The sequence below is a fragment of the Seriola dumerili genome, unplaced genomic scaffold (genome assembly GCF_002260705.1).
Source record: "Seriola dumerili isolate Sdu_G_001 unplaced genomic scaffold, Sdu_1.0 BDQW01000533.1, whole genome shotgun sequence".
Lineage (NCBI taxonomy): Eukaryota > Metazoa > Chordata > Actinopteri > Carangiformes > Carangidae > Seriola > Seriola dumerili.
Genome location: NW_019174788.1, coordinates 2,835,107 through 2,854,917, shown reverse-complemented (window position 1 = coordinate 2,854,917; position 19,811 = coordinate 2,835,107). Strand labels below are relative to the sequence as shown.

Below are 19,811 nucleotides of genomic sequence, written 5' to 3'. Positions count from 1 at the left end.
AGGTCAACATGCATAATGAAAGAGAAGACAGCAGAGGCCATTCTTTCACCAAGCTATTTTTATTTTTCAATTAATTTTTTTGTTGTAATTTTTTTTTTGCAGTCAAGTGTGTGTATTGAAATTGCTTTAGCTTTCATATAGGTAAAATAGCTGCATAGTTGTTTTTTTTAAATGAATAATTAATAATTAGATGAATCTGGACTCAACTATTAATTGATTAGCAAAATATTTACAGATGTGTACATGTGCACCTATTGTCTTAGCTGTTAGCAACATATGGTTCTGTCATTATTCACAGCACTGACACTAGGCCATGCCATAGAGCTGTTGTTGAATATTCACTGGAGGACGAAGTATTTAGATCTTTAACTTAAGTAAAAGTTGCAGCACCAGAGTCCAAATATTCTGTTGCAAATCAAAGTCCTGCATTCAAATTGTTTTATTTAAGCAAAAGTATAGCTTAGCTTAGAAATATCATCATCAGTAAAAGTACTAACAAGTACTAAACATGCAGAATTCACATATTATTTCATTAATTCAATGTTTAAAATGAATGTGTAAGCATCATTTTTATGTTGAAGCTGCTAGAGTCACTGTTGATTTTGGGTGTGGTAGCTAGCTGTTGCTACTATTACTAGCTATCACTTCCCAATGTACTGTTGGGAAGTAAAAAAAAAACCTCAACCCTGCAATAACTGGGCCGTACACACACGCGCGCGCTCACACGCACACGCACACGCAACAACCACACACACACACACACACACACACACAGGTTGACCATTAACAAACAGTGGCCTGATACTGTTATCAGTGTGGTCCGGATCGTACCAACTCGTGGGTGGGTGAAACTCTGTTGCTTCAAAGTCTAATTTCTACATTAAAAAACTAAAGTAAATTGGCAAGGAGACTGTTTTTATTCTGTTATCGTGTCCTGTTCTCACCGCCGTGTAGTCACACGAATCCACCATGGACAAAAACAACACACCCCAAACAATTTACCCACCCCTGTATTTCGCAACACGTCTGCGAGCTCTCACCTGGCTCCTGCTCGCCTCCAGCACTCGAAGACACAAAATGGAGTTGACGCTACCTGGCTGAGGAAGTCCAGTGGCGCTCAATATAATGCTTTACCTGAAGTTTTTCTTTGTGTGTTTGATAAATTAATATTAGTTACATCGACTGAGACACCTTGAAAAGAGGATTCAAAATGTTTTGGAGGCTGATATTCGCCGCTTTAATGGCAACAGGTGAGTTCGCATTTTCTGTTTTAGCCAAACAGGGTGGGCCCTCTTCCGTGAGAAGTACTTTGATAAATACTGCTTCTCTTGTGTCCTGAGTCTTTACATTTTTGACACGTTTTTGTTAGTTTTTCCTCTTGTAGTCATAGTTTTGGGGATATTTAAATCCGTGTACGTAATTATTTACTGTGAAATAGTATTAAATTACCAGACAAACAAGAATATAACAAGCTCTTAGAAAACAAAACAAAACAAACAGAAAAAACAAGCGTATTCTTGCTGGTTGTGGTTTTCACATACCGCGAATAGTTTTTTGTTGAAATTGGTATTTTGTGTATGAAAATTTACCACTGTAAAAAAAAAACAAAAAAAAACCTGTAAACAAAACCCCTCGATCACAAGGTTGTTGTAAACGTCACCTGTAAAATGTAAAACATGTATTAAATGCTTTTACAGCGTCTTTATTTTACATTTTATCCAATGTGGTGTCATATTTCCATAAGTAACACACTGATACTAGAGCTACCCGCTCTCACAAATGTCTTCTCTTTTTTTTTGTATGTTGTTGTTGGCCAGCGCCTGCAGGGTCCTAAAGTTAAACCCACACCAGTGAGAATAGTTAACATAGTTCAGTGAATTGAGGGTGCACGAGATTCAACATTACACTTGGAGCATGAGACAGCTTGTTACACCCACAATACTGAGTAGTCTCTGGCTGGGCTCTCTCGTAAACCTACTCACTGTGTATTTAGGTCATTGACATACTTTTATTGTGGCACAAAAAAGTTACATGCATTAATGTAATGCAGTTTTTCACAGTTCTCTTATTTTTTTTTTATTAATAAATCCTGTGTGGCACCATATTACTGTGAGATTTTTTTTAAATTTATTTAAAAGATGTAAAGACTCATTTCTTTGTTAAGTCTGCTTGGAAAAGTTAATGCATCTAAAACTACACTTGGTACACATTTTGTTGTGCTGTGTCATATAGTTCCTTATATGGGCCTGTACATTTAAGAATAGCTTAAATCAGAACAGACAATGCAGCTAACAAGCAGCATTGTAAACACATGTTTGGATAAATATTTATGTCACTGTCAACAAATCCTGTGAAAGCACCAACACGACAGGTTTGCTGTCTAATGTCTGGTATCAGTTTGATGTCTTTTCTCAGAAATGTTATGCATTGTAAGTGACTTAGCTGGAAAGGTCAGGCTGAAAACAGAGTGTGCATGAGGTGACTCATCGCACCCGCTCTCGGTGATACTAGTAGTGGTAAAGAAAAATTTGTTTTGTCATGTACCACACCCTTGGGGTACTGAAGACAAATTTTTACCCAATATTACAAATACGTGTAACATGTTAATGATGATAATGATCATCCTCCACCAGTCCCATCCATGTAAAACTGTATTTTTTAATTCTTTCTAGAGTCCACTGTGGCCATTTCAGTGCAGTGCCCTACCAAGAGGTACATTGTCATCCTCTTCCAGCCTGTCACCCTGACCTGTAACTACCAGACAACCGCGACTCAGTCTCCTGTTGTCACATGGACGTACAAATCATATTGCCGGGACCCCGTCCAGGCTGCGCTAAATCCCAGCAGCGCAGATAACATCCTGTCTCAGAACAACCCCAACTATGACCCCAACATCGAGTGTGCCGACAGCCAGAGGACGGTGCGCATCGTGGCCTCCAAGCAAGGCAGTGGTGTTTCCCTCGGCACGGAGTACCAGGGCCGCAAGATCAGCATCATGAACAGTGAGTTGATCAAAACCTGTGCTCTGCAATCCCATTCAGATGTATAGTAAAAACCGGATGTTGACTTGACAGTTAGAATTTGTTTAAAAAAATATTATAAAATGTAATTTTAATGTAAATATATAATGCTATGAAATTAGTCAAGGTGAATACAGATTTTACAAAAGAGCCACAACTGTTAGTCAGTCAGAACAGAAATCAACAGTTCAGCATTCAATACTTTCCTACTATGTCAGAGGTTTAAACAATTCTCTTGAATTTCTGTGTAGAGCTGCTCCTGAGACTGAATCACAATGAATGTGGGAGGACAGATGATAGGATGTTGTACTTTCAATATGTTGTCAAATGCGTGGCACAAATTGGCCCCATATGCACCCCTCCTCCTTTGTTCTGTTTTGGATCAGCCATGAGTCAGGCGCGGCCAAGATGGTGAAGGCGGAGGAGCCTTCAGAAACCTGTGGGTGACATCACATCAGGCCAACTTTATGTAGTTTATGACAGTGGATTTATGACGAGTCTGTGTATGTCCCTGCACAAATTCCTCTCACCTCAACACAGCTGCTGGCCAGTCTGCTATTCTGTTATTGACCTTTGAGTCTTTCTCACCGTCTTACTCACTAATGAGGGACAAATTACCCTGGAGGACACGAGGAATCTTTTAATGTTTTACTGTCACTATGCATGTGAAACAACACTGCAGTTACCATTGTAACGCCTGTCAACATTGCAGTGCAGTACACCACAAACTGTGGCCTCTGAATAGATTATACAGTTGAATTACCACCTCTTTAACTCAGTCTCAACAAAAAGTGAACATCATAAAAACTGGACATTCATGACGGTAGGATTTGTTGTATTAGATTGCATTAGTTTGAGCTTGGTTTTCCTAATGAACTGACAACTGAGTGTATATTGATATTGTATTAAAATGTCATACAAAAGACGTCAACACAACGATACATGGTTGAGGGTTCAGCAAGTACAGGTGTGAGTAAGGTTAATGCATTAGCTGAGACTTAACAGTTCTTAGTGAAGCGACTAGGTTGGTTTTAATGACAAAGGCATGAGCTCGCTCTATTTTTTAGATCATTCATGCACAGAGAGGAAAACCTTGCTGCATCTTCAGTGTCTCCAGTGAATTACACCAGGTCGTCTCTCACATGAGAGTCTGAGTCATCTTATTGACATCTGGCCCATTATTTCATTCTTCCTTTCACCCACCACCCCCCAACACAGGCTGTTTCCAGAGAAGTGGTGCTTCCCCAACACACACACACACACACACACACACACACACACACACACACACACACACACACACACACACACACACTGCTGTGCAATGCTCCCTTGAAGTTTTTTCAAACTCTCTTTTATACATGTGTGGAGAATTGCATTTTTAAAATTCTCCACCGCCACATCTCCCCTCCCCCCGCAACAGTGGGGGGAGGGGAGGAGAGGGGAGGGAGGGAGTGGGCTGGTTGGGGGATCCTATTGGAGTTAATTACTCGCGAGAGCGCGGCCTTGAAAGTGACGTCACGTCAGGCACCAGGTCAGAGTCAGAGAAGTGAAGTCGTGAGGAATAAGGCAGCGAACTACCGGAGAAAAGGTAGACTTATTAGCCAACTCAGTGACGCTAACTTGGGTAAACTAATTGATAGCATTAAGCTAATATCTACACGTCATTATGTATTAACTGCTGACTGCATTTTCAGATGAGCTTGTTCAGATACTTCTCTAAGAAGAGAAAGACAACAGATGAAGAAGACGCTAGTCAGGTAGCCTATCATAAGCCTTTTACTGACTCGTAAATGATGATGGTTAGGTAAAAAATAATATTTTAATGTTCACACTTGTAATCAGATGTGATGTGAGTGTAAACTATATAACGCTGAAAATCAAGTGCTCTGAGCCTGGGTGCAAACTTTGCCACTGACTCTACAGCCCCATCTAGCTGATCTTTTTAAATGTTATTGTTTTATTTATTTTTTACTTTTTACATTTTCAACTGGTTAGAGTTGAAGTAACATTTATTTTCACAAACCAAAGGTTTTTATTTTTTCTTGACATTGTATATGGCTGAGATATATTGTAAAAGTTCAATGGAGCGATAAAAGCATATTCAACTGGCCAGCAATAAATAGGTTTTGAAAGTAAATCTGCTGTCAGCTGCTCATTTGGTCATTTGTGTATGCCCCCCCCCCCCCTCCTCCGGAGAGGTAAACAGCAACCCCCCCCCCCCCGAGAGCATGCCCCCACTGCTGAAAAAAACCCTGGAGGAAAACTGCCACATCACCAGAATTTATGCAGCGTTCACCACTGTGCAATTTATCAAAATAAAGATGAAATGAGAAAGAAAACACAGAAATCATAATTTTATAGATGGAAAGATGAGGCTGCAGAAGAACACACACACATATTCTGCTATTATAAGATTTTAATAATAAAATAATAATAAAAAATCTTTTTTTTTTTTCCACAGATGCAGATCTGAACATCGCACAGACCGCATGGGGCGACAGTGGTGTCTATATCTGTTCTGTGGTCTCGTCACAAGACCTTACAGGGAATGGCCAAGACTACACAGAGCTTATTGTCCTCGGTGAGTGAACGTCACAGGCGTAATGACTCCTCTCTGCTTCTCCTTTTCTTGGCTTTTCTGATCCAAATTCCCACGTGCAGCTATGAGGTTTTGAAATAATCAAGGACAGACATCTTCAGTTCACAAATTTTGGCCTGCCACGTTTTATAAGCGGTGGATGAACTAGTCTTTGGGTAGATTTACAGTAAAGACAGAAGCTGCGTTCAGAATAAGTCTGTAGGGTCATGATTTGTAAGCAGCGACACCGAAACCACGGGGCACATTAAAGTAATTGTGGCTTTATCTTTCTTTCACAGAGAGAAAGTCAAATACTACTGACCTCCTGCCTGGCATTGACTTACTGGTCATGGAAGGTAGTACAAGCCCCTTGATATATAGCTCAGTCATGTTTTACTCCACTACACTAGGCGGGTACGAGGGAGGGCGAGGTGCAGTTGTTATAGAGATGGGATTGACAAACATTTCTTAACATCCAAACTGGAATGCTTGAGGTCACTCAGCTTGACAGTTTAGACCTTCAGTAGCTTTCAGGCCAAGATCTGCCTTCATGTGCACGATTTCAGACAAACAACTATGAACACACCCCTGAATTAAAGCTAAAAACATCCTGTTGATGATGTGAAACCAACTGTTCTGCTTATGATATGTTTCACCTGCATCTAACTTTCTCTACCGCTCACACACTTTGTTGTCTATCTCTGCTTCTCTCTTGAATGTGGCTCAGCTCCCATGTGTGACTTTCAGTGGTGATTGCAGATGGTCTGTGGCTACCCGGTTGCAACAAAAGGACATTCAGCACACATTTTCTTATCAGTGTGCCTAGCGAAATAATGTTTTTCTTTCCCCTCTGTGCCTTGCTATTCCATTTTCCATTATACTTGATTCATTTAAACAAACAATATCTCCCCTCTCTTTGCTGTTTTTTGTTTCTGTCCTGAGTGACGTGCTGCCTGAGCTAACTTGCAGACTGAAAACATACCTTGGTTTACGAGAACGAACCGGCTTTACCGGTTTGACAAAACGTTTAAAAGACCCAAATTACCACTCGTGCTAACATGCTCTGTGATCTGAACATGCCTCAATGATCATCCGATGAGTCAAGCTGGATTGTTTTGGATTTTTAAGCAATAAGCGTCAAGGGGTGTGATCAGACCGCGGTGCTCCGAGAGTCTAAACTGACTCGGTCAACTTACAAACTTCTGCTACTTTCTGGTTGAGTGCTCTAGAGGGATGCATTTACATATCACTGCCTACACACTGCCTAGAGATTTTCTGTTCAAAAAGAAAATCCGACCAAAGCGGAATTTCTGTTGTTCTACTACAGTGAGTCACACAGAAGCAAATATTTATATATAGACAGCTCTGTCTGTAGATCCGCTCTGAAAACTAACACAAGCTCTGTGTGTGTCCCTTTATTGTATGAATATGAAAGAACTGAAAAGGCAGAAAATGGCTTTTATTCTCCTTTTTTATTTTTGTCTTACCTGTAAAAAGTTAAAAAAAAAAAAAAATCTTTAATATAAATCTATCTAATGCCGGTTCACACAGACTGGCTCCTGGTTGTTTTGGTGGTGTTGGGCTTCCTGTTGCTGCTGATGCTGATTGGGATCTGCTGGTGCCAGTGCTGTCCACATACCTGCTGCTGCTACGTCAGCTGCCCCTGCTGTCCAGACCGCTGCTGCTGTCCACGAGCACGTAAGTACCACTTGTAATCTTTACTTTACCGCATGTCACCTAGGGCTGGGTGTCACTCTTCACTTCACACTTCAGGTATTATATTTTTTGGGTTATCTGAGCGCGATGTACAGGAACACCTTGGGGGAATTTTTAAATTTGGTACAAGCTTTCACTATGACTCAGGGATGAACTGACACGTTGTTAACTCATAATCATGACACAATTAAACACAAATGCCTAATAGGATAATGATGCAGTGATGACATTTTATTTCCGAATGGTCAAAGGTCAACTTCACTGTTCTGCTGAAACGCCTCTGGCCATTATTCAGCGCTGTAACTCTGAAGGGGAGATGTTGTCCATAAACAAATGTCTGGCTTGCAGAGGAATACAACCGTGAGGCAGTAATTCTAGTTTAGACTGAATAAAGTGTCTGAATCTGCCGGTAGCAAACACTGCCAAGTACCAGAAGCTGTCATTGAATGTCTGGTCAGATTCACATGTCTGCATTGAACACGTATGATTTTTGGCACGTTTTGTTAAATGATTAAAGGTTAGTACATGTACATGTTTACATTCCTCATATAGTATCTGGGTTAAACTTGTTGAAAAACCACAACAAAGGATGGATTAAAATATACTTACAGACCGCTCAAAAAAAGGGGTTAAAAGTTTAAAATCATCCGATGAGAGCAGATATTTTTAATTCCTTTTGTGATTCATTCCATTTCATATGTTGCAGAGCACTGCAGCGCACTCTTCCCAAGCTCAGGATTTATTTGTGGTGTGACAAAGATTAGCCAGTCCTGGGATCTGCTCTGATGAACAGTATTTTTAATATGTGATATAAGACGTCATACACTGAGGCAGCTTTACACAATAATGAAACAGTATTCATCTCCTGTAATGAAATGAGATGTACTACTGGTGTAACTCGAGCTGTTTTAAGGTAGAGTGAGCAGCGTCAGAGTACGGGATAGTCGAGCACTGACATGATGGGTGATTTCATCTGTGGTTGAGAAATGTTTTTGTGTCTGTGATGCGTAACATAACTGAGTGAAACAAATGACTGTCTCGGTGTAATGTGATTATGTCATTCGACACAATTAAATGTCACATTGCAAATCCTGTAACTACACGAAAATGGGTCCTCTATTATTGTGATATCAGTACTCAAACTTGGGTATTAAAAAATTGAAGTGGTGCAGCCAGATTAAAAAATGGAGAGTTGTTTAATCTTACTCAATTTTTTCATGTCACCGACTCCTGCTCTTGTACTGTTGTGCTTCTTTATGTGCCTGATTTTCACAGTTTACTTCAGGATTGTTTAAACAGTGTGGTTCAGCTAACCAGTGCTGATAAAGCACAATTTGAGTTTCCATTTTCATTGCTGATCAGAAAGATTAGATTCTATGAAACGGTATTGAACTTTTAAAGCGACAGTTAACGACTTTTTGATATGTACTTATTTGCTTTCTTGTTGGGAGTTAGATGAGAAGCTATAGTTTGTATGATAAATACAAAGCTGGAGCCAAGAGCCAGCTGGCTTAGCTTAGCACAAGAAGACCCCGTTTCCTAAAGTCAAGGAAACGGGGAAATAGCTCAAAGGTGAAAAAGGCACCTCTAAAGCTCACTTATTAACTATATGTTTTGCTAAATCCCAAGAAAAACATGTTAAAATGACAAGCAGTGGGTTGAGTAGAGGCTACAGTCCTCGCTGCAGTCGGCCCCGGTTCGAATCCTGCATCGGACGGCCCTTTACTGCATGTCATTCCCCCTCTCTCTGCCTCCCCATTTCCTGTCTCTCTCTATACTGTGCTATCAATAAAGGCATAAAAAGCCCAAAAATAAACTTAAAAAAAAAAAAAAGACAAGCTGTGGTATTACAGGTTCTATTTGTTGGGTTTCCCCTGAATTTTATTGGCTTTCAGCAGTTGCTGTGTGTTTTTTTTATTTTAATTTATGTTCCTGCAAACCAGGATCTAAGTATGTCTATGTATGTCTTCTGCACAGTCATGCTTTTGCATTTCCCTCCACAACTAACTGTCTTCTGTTATGTCATAGTGTATGAGGCAGGAAAAGCAGTGAAGAAAGGTCTGCCCAGTCAATATGCTCCCACCCTCTATGCTCCCAGTATGTATGCTCAGCCAGCTTACAGTGGCCCCTTAATGAACCAGCCTGTTATGCCTCTGCTGCCTCTACCCAACGGAGCTGGACCCCCACCTCCCCACAACGGTTACAGTCATGAATATGACGGCTCCAGTTCAGGTGAGAATTACTGGCATTAAAACAAGACTTGTGTTACTTGACTAATTTGGCGTTGAATTTGAGTGCGCGTGATCAGTTAAATTCTGTCAACTGAAAACACAAGTGTCATATAAAGTCCTTGTTTAAAGTTGCTTTGATGTGTCTATGCAGTTGGACATGGCTCCCAGGTGCCTTTGCTGCACGACCAGGACGGCGGCGGCGGCGACCACAGTAAGTAAATGGAGCGGAAAAAACACACAAACACTCTTTGGTAATTATGTGGGTGGGGTATTCTTGGCTTGCCAGCTGCACCGACAGTGTAAAGAAAATGATACCGAGAAATAATCTCGCACGTTTCCACTTTCTTGAAATGAGTTGGACGATCAGATTTTTTTTTTTTTTTTTAAAGAAAATTACAACATTTGGACTGACTTGACAGTGACTTGATATTGATGGTGATTGCTTGCTCTGCTCAAAATATGATGTGATTATGTTTAAATATTACCAAGCTATTTTCACTGAACAACCCCCCCCCCCCATCACACCCTATGAAGGAGTATCAGGGCCATGGATGAGAAAAAAAACATGTTTTTTTTTTTTTTTTCATCATGCACTTCAAGAAAAAAAGTCGATATGTCGAGAAAAAAGTCGATCTGAATCAGAAGAGGAAGTTTTTTTTTATTTATTTTGCCTTTCGAGAATAAAGTCTAAATGTCGAGAATAAACTTGAGATTAAAGTCGACCTTTTTGAGACGACATGAACAGAGCGTATGACTGCCTCTACAAAATGCCTTGTATAGATGAACTGATGAAATTGTACTTCAGAATCGGCTTTAGCAACAAAGGTAAATTCTTTCTCTTTTGGCTCATAAACACAGTGTAGTTGTCGGCGTTGGGACTGAAGAGATTGTGCATAAAACTGCTTGGAAGAGGCGGCCGCATCAGTGCAAACTGAAATAGCGGGTGATGGACAAATGCAAGGATATCGTTGGTTACACCTGCGTGCAATATCGGGGGGGGGGGGGGGGGGTGTATGTTGTATCACAACATACAATAAGACAACTGATGAAGTTGTTTGAGCCTGAAGGTGTGGAGCTCCGGCGGCCGCGGCGTCTGAGACGAAGTCATTACCGACGCGCTGTGGCGCATCGGTTAGTACGATAAGCTGAAGCAGTGTGGACTTGCCGTCAGTGGTTGTATTGATGGATTTAGTCGCTATGTAGTGTGGATGGCGGCCCACAGAATAAACAACGACCCGAGGGGTTTGACTTTATTCTCGACATTTTAACTACAACTTCTCGAAATGCAAAATAAAAAAAAATGTTCCTCTTCTGAGTCAGTTCGACTTTTTTCTCGACATTATGACTTTTTTTTCTCGACATTATGACATTATACATTATTATTTATTCATATAAATGTTTTTCACTTCTCTTGTGATAAGGATTCTGATGTATATGAATGTGATTAGATGATTATGACGTCACTAGCCAGTTTGCTCTGTACAGTATTTCCCTAATTTCCTTCCTGTGGGTGTTGTATTGGACTTGTAGATGGTTTGAATTTGCTCATTAAGTTCGAGGGAGCTGTGACTTCAGAGTGATGATCAAAGCACACTGGGCCTCATGCAAAAACCACTCATGTGAACACATTTGTTTTTAAGTTGCGAGTGATTCAAGAGTTTCATTTATCAATTTTTTTTCATATCTACATTTTTCTCTGAGGTATGAACGAAATGTAGGACTGGTCAAGATCGGATTCAACCTGACTGAGTTTGGAGTTTAAATATGACACTTTTATTTTAGTTAGAGAAATACAACAGATCAGTAGTTGTTTGAAAAAGTCCCCTCAGTTCGACAGCTGCAGGGTCTTTATGTAGGTTGTTGTGCTCTGCTGCATGATACAAGTTTGTGCAGTTAAGAGACTTTGGTGAATCTTACTTGAAACACTCGTATGTGCAAGACAGGTTTAAGATAAAAGGATATGAAAATGTTCTTGCACGATGCGCAATGATTCAGTGTATTTGCATGAGGCTGCAGAATCTGAAATCTTCCCCCCCCTACAGCTCGCAGTGGGTATCGTATCCAGGTGGACCCTGATGGGAACGCCACACGTGCCATTTACTATATGGAGAGGGAGCTGGCCAATTTGGACCCATCAAGACCTACCAACTACAACCGCTGTGAGTGACTGATCACTTCATGCTGTTCTGGTCGCAGCTATATGCCAGCTGTGTTACAGACTACTGTAGGGGAAAAATCATGGTAATCATGCCACGAAGAGCCGGGCAAGAGTTACAGATGGCTTCTGATCATTTCATTTTGGAGCATCAACAAAGAAAAATGACATAAACAAACTGAACTGTTACCAAACATGACAGACTGTTGTGTTATTTTTGGTCATTTGAGAAGATAATGGTTGAACATTAATGAGAAACATTTTTTCCAGTAACAAAATATGCTACAATTTTGCATATGCAAAATCACATCTAAAACAATCTGGTTAATTAAATACATTGAAATGTTTTCCACTGTAGCTGATTTCAGTGGGGAAAACCGTCAGCAGCAATACAGTAAATGTTTCATGTACACTAAAGGCAGCGAACTCTGTTTCACTTTTAATGAAATGGATGTCTTCTCGTCTGTTGCTTTCGGTTCAGGTCAATGTTTTCAACGCTTATCTGTATCTACAAATTACTATCTTCTTACGTGAAGGAGTACATAACAAGACAGAAACAAACTAGTTGAACGTCACAAACTTGTAACCGTAACTTATTGCCCATTAGTTTTGTGTTGTAATGATGCAAATACACACAGCAACATTCAACGAAAATATACACAAAATTGAGAAGTGAAATGTAACGTATTTTATGGAAAAAAATGTAAACCTCAAACATCAGAGCTGCAGACTGCGGTAGCTACCTAATTTGCATATCCTTAAAGCAGACACTGTTTTATTTATTCTGTCCAATTTACCATCTCTTCTCCGTTTGCCTCCCTCAGTGGAAAATATGAGTGAAGTCAGCTCCCTGCATGATAGCTTGGAGCCTCGAGGCCGTGGGGGTCGTTCCCAGCCTCCACCTTTGGCCACGGTCTACGACCAGGATGAAGCCATGAGCACCATCAGCAGTGTTTCGCAGCACGGACGCCGTCGTGATGACCACCCACGCCGCGGGGGAGGCCAAATGGGGGATCATGTACGCGCCCGCTCCATGGACAACCTCGATGACATCGGACGCCGCTACGACCGAGACAACTACTCACCACACCGCCGCCCAGATGAGCCCAGAGGAAGGAGAGGGTGAGTCTTATTTCAGAACACAGATGGGTTTGTTTTTCAATTGCAAGATGTACCTTTTACTACATATCTACATTTCAAAAACAAATTTAACATATCCTTAGCAAAAATGTCATAAATTGCAAAAAATTATTATAAACTCTCAAATATTGATCAACCTCAAAAATCCAGTATCAGTTGGCCTATTGTCTCAACCTCCCATGTAACAGCTGATTATCATAGAGGTTTTCATAACATCAGTAACATTGGCCCTGTTCAAACCAGGTATTTACATCCAGCTCAGGTGATTTGATCACAGGTGAACAGCTCCATGTACAACGCACCCAAGACTCATTGAGGACGCATCTGAGATCGTATCGCTCAGACCACATTCAGAGTTGGTCAGGGCCCCATGTAGTCACAGTCTTTTAGCAGTGTGAATGCAAATGTGTCCTGGGCCACATTGACGGACCAACTACTCAACTGAGTTCCTCTGCCAGAGTCCTGCCACACTCAGAAATATTTTACTGTTTCAAATCGCTAAAACCTTATTTCAATGTAGAGCTGTGAGCAGCGGGGCGCGAACTACAGGGGAAATCCTGTTGAGCCTCCTCCTGGAGTCTCAAAAAATACTAACAGTGTTATCTTGCCATGCATTTTCTAATTTTTGTATCGTCATCAACATGGATCATGCGTAAAATTAAGCTATGCAATTGTGTCATTCATGCATGACGGCTATTTATCACTATTTCAATTTAATAAAGACAATGTTACACAAGGGACGTGGCTCCTTCAAGAATAGCTCTGTGCGTAGGATGTGAGTGGTGGAGCGAGAGGGAGCGAAGCTGATCTAAGAGATCGATCACAAGTGGTCGATCGAGGCGCATGTGGAGACGCATTTTAAAGCCAGGTGTGAACTGACGACTGATTTCCATCAACGTCGCTCAGGAAAATTGCGCTTAATTGAAAAATCTGGTCTGAATTAACGTCAACTTTCACTTCATGCTCAAACCGTTTAATTAACACAGTTTATGAGCCAAGTAAACGTTAACTCAAACCAGGCTTGAACGAGCTGCATTGCGGCGCGCACAGACTACACAAGCAGCCAAGAACAATCCATTGTCAAAAAGAAGATCATGTCACAGAAAGAAGGGAAAACAGGAGCCGTCTTCTTCTCAGCAGAGGAGCATGGCCTGCGTTAGTGTCACCACCCGTCCTGTATAATACGTGGATAAAATAATGCCAAATAAAACCAAACCAGTTACAGCTACAGGTGAACTGGAGAAGTTTATCAATGAGCAGTAACTGAGAGCTCTGTGTGCTGTGAGAAAATACAGGTATGTTCACCTTCTTCAGGTAAAGTCAGGAGTACAGAGCTCTGAGAGCTCACCTGGCATTCGAAGCAGGAAAGTGACATCTGATCACAAGTGGTGAGCTTGGGTGGCTTGAGACATGTGGAAAAGCATTTTAAAGCCAGGTGTGAACAGGGCCATAAATGCACCTTAAAGTAAAGTTTATTATGTGTAATTTGAAACAGCACCCTGCACTACAGTGATATTACTTTTACGTGTGTTCGGTGTGTGTGTGTGTGTGTGTCCAAAATGTGAAGAGGTCTGAGTACTTTCTGAAGCTGTTTTATTGTGTTGTACATTTGATGTTAAGTGGAAAAATGGTGCATTGGTAAATGCACAACACAGTTCAGTGTGCATGCATGCGTGTATTTGTAATGTTGCCCAAAAGAGAGACAACAGTTCAGTACAAGTGCATCATTGTAATGATCACTGCATTACAAAAAAATACCTTAAAATACCTTTCATTTCCACCTATTTTATTTTGCTGTGGTTTGCATGCTTGTGGTTAGGTTCGGTTAAGCATGTACTTTCAGGATTTCTCAGAACACGACTTCTCTGTATCACCTGATGCAAATTCTGGTAATTAAGAAACTCTGGGGTGTCAACCTCAGCTTCTCTTTGTTATGTTTGTGAACATGTTCATGATGTGGGAGCATGTCCTTTTTTCTTGTAACTGTGAACAGATTATACGAGCAACAGAGTGGAAAAATCTACCAGATTATATATCCAGATTATACATACATCTTTGTCCTCATCATTTTTACATATTCTGTATAATGCCTTTTAATTTTATAAATAGTTTGTAGCCATTCCTCCATTGCTGCAGGTAATGTGAGGTAGATTCAAAAGTGAAACTTTTAGTAGATGAAATGAAAAGTTTATAGATGGATCTCGAGTCAGAATAATTCTCAGAAACAAGATCAGTGGCCTTCCAGTTATTGTGGTGCACTAGGTGGGGTTTCCCAAACTAATATGCGAGTACATGCTGGTAATTTTGGTGGTTTAAACTGTAAGCACAGGTTCAGCTGAGCTGCATCACAAAAGTTTCATCTCTCCTAGCAATATTATCAATATTATATTAAAATTGGTATCTGTTTTTTAAATGAATTTCCTCAGAAACACTATCACCATACTCAGCACCATGCATTTGATCATTTACAGCCTCGTTTCACTTTAACAAGCATCAGTTGATTGTAAGGGCTTAAAACTTGTTAGAAATGAATTCTATTTACTATACAGATAAATAGAATTTATGATTCTGTTAATCTTCTTTTCTATGTCCTGAATCAATAAGCAAAATAACACATGAGCATGCAGGAAAGTGAACAAACAAAGAACATGATTTTAAAAGCCACTGATGTAGTTTTGCAAATTGTCATAAAAAGGTTGATGGGGGCTTCGTGCAAAATGTAGCTTGTAAAAGAGGCACAAAGAGGTTATGCGTTCATTAAATTTCCATATCACATTACTGTGTTGAAATATGAAATGCTTTCCAAACATGGATGTCTGGTGGCTCTTTGCTGATTATATATACCTCTTATATTCACGTCCTTCAGTTTCTTTTGTCATCTTTAACCTGGAATAAATATTTTATTTGCATCATGCTGTATTTGTAAATCACTGTCCTAAGACTGTCAGTCTCTCCTTTATATTTGATTTTCATACAAAAGCCAACCGTGCGATGCCGGTCTAATCTTGAGCTCATGATATGATGCTGCTCTTCAAACTTGCTCTGAGCAGTTGGCCACACTTGACATGCACCATCTCCAAAGTATGCTCACTAACTACTTGCAGTAGTGAAATAATCTGTGTATAATCTTTGCTGTCTGGAAGTTGGAAATGGCCACAAATCACAATTTGTAGTTTATTTATTTTTATTTATTTCATTAGTTTATTCCTCGGCACAGTGCGCATTGATAAACGTTGCTGTAAATATCCCAGAATGAGTCAAAAGGCTCAGCAGTGAGGTTCAAGATTCACTTTAACTTGTCTAAAACTCAATTCAGCTGCAAGTCTAATGAGAGAGAAACAGCCCGTGTATGTTTCTTTTTCCCCTAAATTTGTTTTGTCTCTTTAGGTCTGATGATGAGTGGAGCATCAGCGCCCGCAGTGGTTACAGCCGAGACTATGATGACCGCAGGCGTCGAGACTACTCCCCTGACGGTCGTCGAAGAGGAGAGGGAGGAGCCTACAGTGGCCTCGCAGGGAGACGCAGCCGCAGCCGTGATGATCTGATGGACCTGGAGAGGGATCGCCGGCGTGGCGGTGCAGCCAGGGGCGGGCGAGATGATTATGACGACAGCTTCTTGCGAGAGGCTATGGAGAGGAAGAAGATGGGCGAGCAGCAGCGGGCACGCAGCCGGGAGCGCCTGGACAGCGAGAGTGACCGCTCGGATCGGGGGAGGGCACCTCGTGGGGCCCCCCCTCTTCCTCTCAGCCCACCCTCTGGATACCCGGGTCGGCGTGGTGACTACTTACCTCCTCCGCCACCACCGTACAGTGAAGATGAAAGTGTGTCATCTTCAAAGAAAAGCAACCTCCGCAAGGTGAGTCACAGCAAAACTAATTGTTCATTCCTGAGCTCAAGTTTCACAGTGACATCAACTGTAATGTCTTTATGTAACAGAGAGAAATCAGAGTCACTCATTTACACTGTTAACGCAGCGCGTCTTATTAATCGTTCAATGTTGTATTCAATCTTCTAATCATCATCATCTAATTTCATATTTCCAATATTTTGTCCATCTTATTTATATGAATTAAGGTTGACAAAATATTAGGAACACTCAGTATATGATTCAACATCCTCTTAATAAAAACGGAACATTATAATTCCTGTTAATTTATTGCAGAGGAATAAAGGTTTTAAATAGACCCTAACAAATGCACTTTTTACTCCAGTTTGATTAACATTGTTAAAAACTGCAGCTGCTTCAGGTCATTTTAATCACTTTTAAAAAAACTAAATGTTATATTGTGACCTAGGTCTTCAGTAGGAATGAATGAGGCTGAGACTACCTCAGTTACAATTAATGAATGATTACTATGGCACTTATCGGCCTCTCTTTGTTTTTCTTTAGCCATGCACTCTTCATATTCAGCAATGTGTTTGTGCTCCAAGTGTTTGGATTTGATTTCTTTTTGTTTGGCGGCGTCTTCATTGAGGCCAAAATGTGCCCAAACGATGGACGTGGCGTTCTTTTTAGGTAGAAGCTGCACGGGTTGAGGCTCGGTGTTTGAGCTCGTGCTTCGCTCTGAGTGAACGCTGTCTAACGTTAGTTGGATTTGGCTGAGGCAAACACAGTGTAGTGTTTTTTTTTTTTTTTTGAAGGGGACAGTTCATGTACATATGCAATTGTTAACCAAATTAACCAACATGTTTTAATTATCCAGCCCTAAATCATTGTTGGTTTTGTTTCATGGATTTGACAATAAGAAAATGACAGAACATTGCCAGCCTTGTCCCTAATGTCTGATTGAAGCACCTAAAATGTGATTAAATTATGATTTTTGGTTGGTATCACTCGGTCCATTTTCACCTGGACATCACTTTTCTTATCTTACAGAATGGAGCTGTGAGTCGGGAGAGCCTGGTTGTGTAACCATGACGTCAACAACCTGTCCAATGATGCAGCTTTATTCACCTAAAAAAAAAAAAGAAAAAAAGGACCAGATGATTTCTAAGACTAAATATAAGTCACACTGCTGATTTTGTATATTGCATAATTTACAGTAAACTTATTACAAATTGATGCTAAATGTGTATGTGTACTTTTCCTACAGGGAGAAGGTTCATAGATGAAATTTTATGTGCCTTTTCATATATAAAAGATTGTGGCTGCCACAAGTGCCTTAGAGTGTACAGGATTTAACAGGTAGATTTGAAAGTCAAATTGTTGCATAATTCTGTGTAAAACTGTTCATGTAAACATGTAAACATGCTCCAGCAGTGCTTTAAACGTTCAGCTGATACAGGTACTCGTGCAGAGTTGTAGGGTTTGTGGGCTTTTGTGTTTGTTTTGTTTTACTTTTGCTTGTGAAAATTGTTTTTGTAAGAGAAGCTGTTGCTTTCAGTTGTGTTGGCGTGTGCTCCAGGCTTTGTTTAGTCTCAGAAAAAATGTGTTTTTGAGTATTTACATTTTATTTTTGTTCTTTGTTTTTTTTTTTTTTTTATACAGAATTTCAGTTTTAACCTATAGTATCTTGTACAGCCAAGCAGTAGTAGGCTCGTAATATGCAAATTATGTCATGAAACCTAATTTTACAATAAAGGTCTCCATTGCCAGGCCGAGTTTTACCACTAGATGACACCATCTTGTTGGTCTGTAATTTAATGGCACCGTGAGCTGCAGAAGTGATGATGCTGTTGCGTCTCTCTGGATCTTGTGAGGTATTAATCAGCAATGTAATACTTAATACAAAAAATTCTAAATTTAGACGCAGAGGGAGTTCTGACTGTTTATTATTGGGAGTTGACTCTGTTTTAAGCATTATATCATAATTGTATTAAATAACTGCCATAGAGTTTAGTTGACGCCTTTGTGACAGTCTCAACATAAGCTGAACTTGAAGCTCTGCTGAGGTGAGAGTTATTACAGAGGTGTTGTATTACATCATATCTTACAAATGTTTGTGTTTCCACTACCTTTACTGCCAGTCATTAGTTTGTCCACTCAGATTAGGCCTACACAGTATATAATAGTAAGTTACAGTAAGTTTTAATATAAACTGGTATGCTACTATGGGTGTATAACAGAAGCGGCAGCGGTGTTCATCCTTTAAAGGGACTCAGGTGGGAAAACTACTGACCTGTATGACCTGGTCCCAACAAAACAGGTAAGAATACATTAAAAATCTCTCACAGTAAGAATTTAATTGCATAAAATCACACTATAATTCCTGCTGTTGTCTGTTTCAGGTGCTCTGCTTTCTATCAGTTTGTGTCTCCACTTCATGGCAGCCATCTTAAAGGGTGGTTCAGTGACCAAGGTTTGTGCTAATCTTATCCTCTTAACCACACAAAGACGGTTTTAACAGCTGCAACAAACTGCTTTGTTTATATTTGCATTGCCATGTTTCTCAATAAGAAAGCAAACTCTGGAAACTTCATTCAATAAGACGTCAACTCTCACGTTTTGAGAGGTTGCGTCAAGCCTGACAGTTTTACTCTGAGGGATGTTCTGCCGACCCCTTTTTATATTAATGGAAAAGTTAGAGAGCACCTTCACGTGCCATATAAGACCAGAAGAGTTGAGCTGCTTCTGCTTTTTACTTGTCAGATTTCTGCATATTTCTCTCCGAAGGAAGTTTTCTTTCAACAGCTGACTTTCTGTGATTGCACCAAGACTCAACTGATGTCATAACTAATCATTCCGAGAAATCAAAACAAGAAAGACGTCACCTTAATTTGGTGGCCCTGTTTGTAGTGGCTGCGCTTAGGAATAGGTTATTGTGAGGGGATGTGATGCAAAAACATGATGAGCTGTTTCAGAAGAAAATAAAAGCCTTAAAATGCAGCGGAGCAAGTAACTGGCAACAGGCAAAGGATCAGACTGTAATCGTACTGAGCAGCTCCCAGGTGTGAATGTGTGTAACTGTGAGTTTGAAAGACGTTTGTTCCTGGATAAATAAAGGTTAAACAAGACTGCTATACCATGA

At 40.3% G+C, this 19,811-nt stretch overlaps 1 protein-coding gene across 1 annotated transcript; it reads left to right on the top strand.

Annotated features, from left to right (window-relative positions):
• The first annotated feature begins 1,056 nt into the window (after positions 1-1,056).
• LOC111235708 (lipolysis-stimulated lipoprotein receptor-like) lies at positions 1,057-18,438 on the top strand. The gene is made up of 10 exons (XM_022764219.1): positions 1,057-1,250; positions 2,673-3,002; positions 5,485-5,604; positions 7,153-7,299; positions 9,346-9,549; positions 9,700-9,759; positions 11,591-11,707; positions 12,528-12,825; positions 16,231-16,699; positions 17,720-18,438. The coding sequence occupies exons 1-10, from the start codon at positions 1,211-1,213 to the stop codon at positions 17,753-17,755; spliced, it is 1,821 nt and encodes a 606-aa protein (XP_022619940.1). The 5' UTR covers positions 1,057-1,210; the 3' UTR covers positions 17,756-18,438.
• Positions 18,439-19,811: the final 1,373 nt, after the last annotated feature.

Coding starts and splice junctions, on each gene's coding strand:
- LOC111235708 (XM_022764219.1), top strand. CDS start 1,211: ATGTTTTGGAGGCTGATATTCGCCGCTTTAATGGCAACAG. Junction 5,605..7,152: donor CACAGAGCTTATTGTCCTCG/GTGAGTGAACGT, acceptor CGGTTCACACAG/ACTGGCTCCTGGTTGTTTTG. Junction 9,550..9,699: donor ATATGACGGCTCCAGTTCAG/GTGAGAATTACT, acceptor GTGTCTATGCAG/TTGGACATGGCTCCCAGGTG.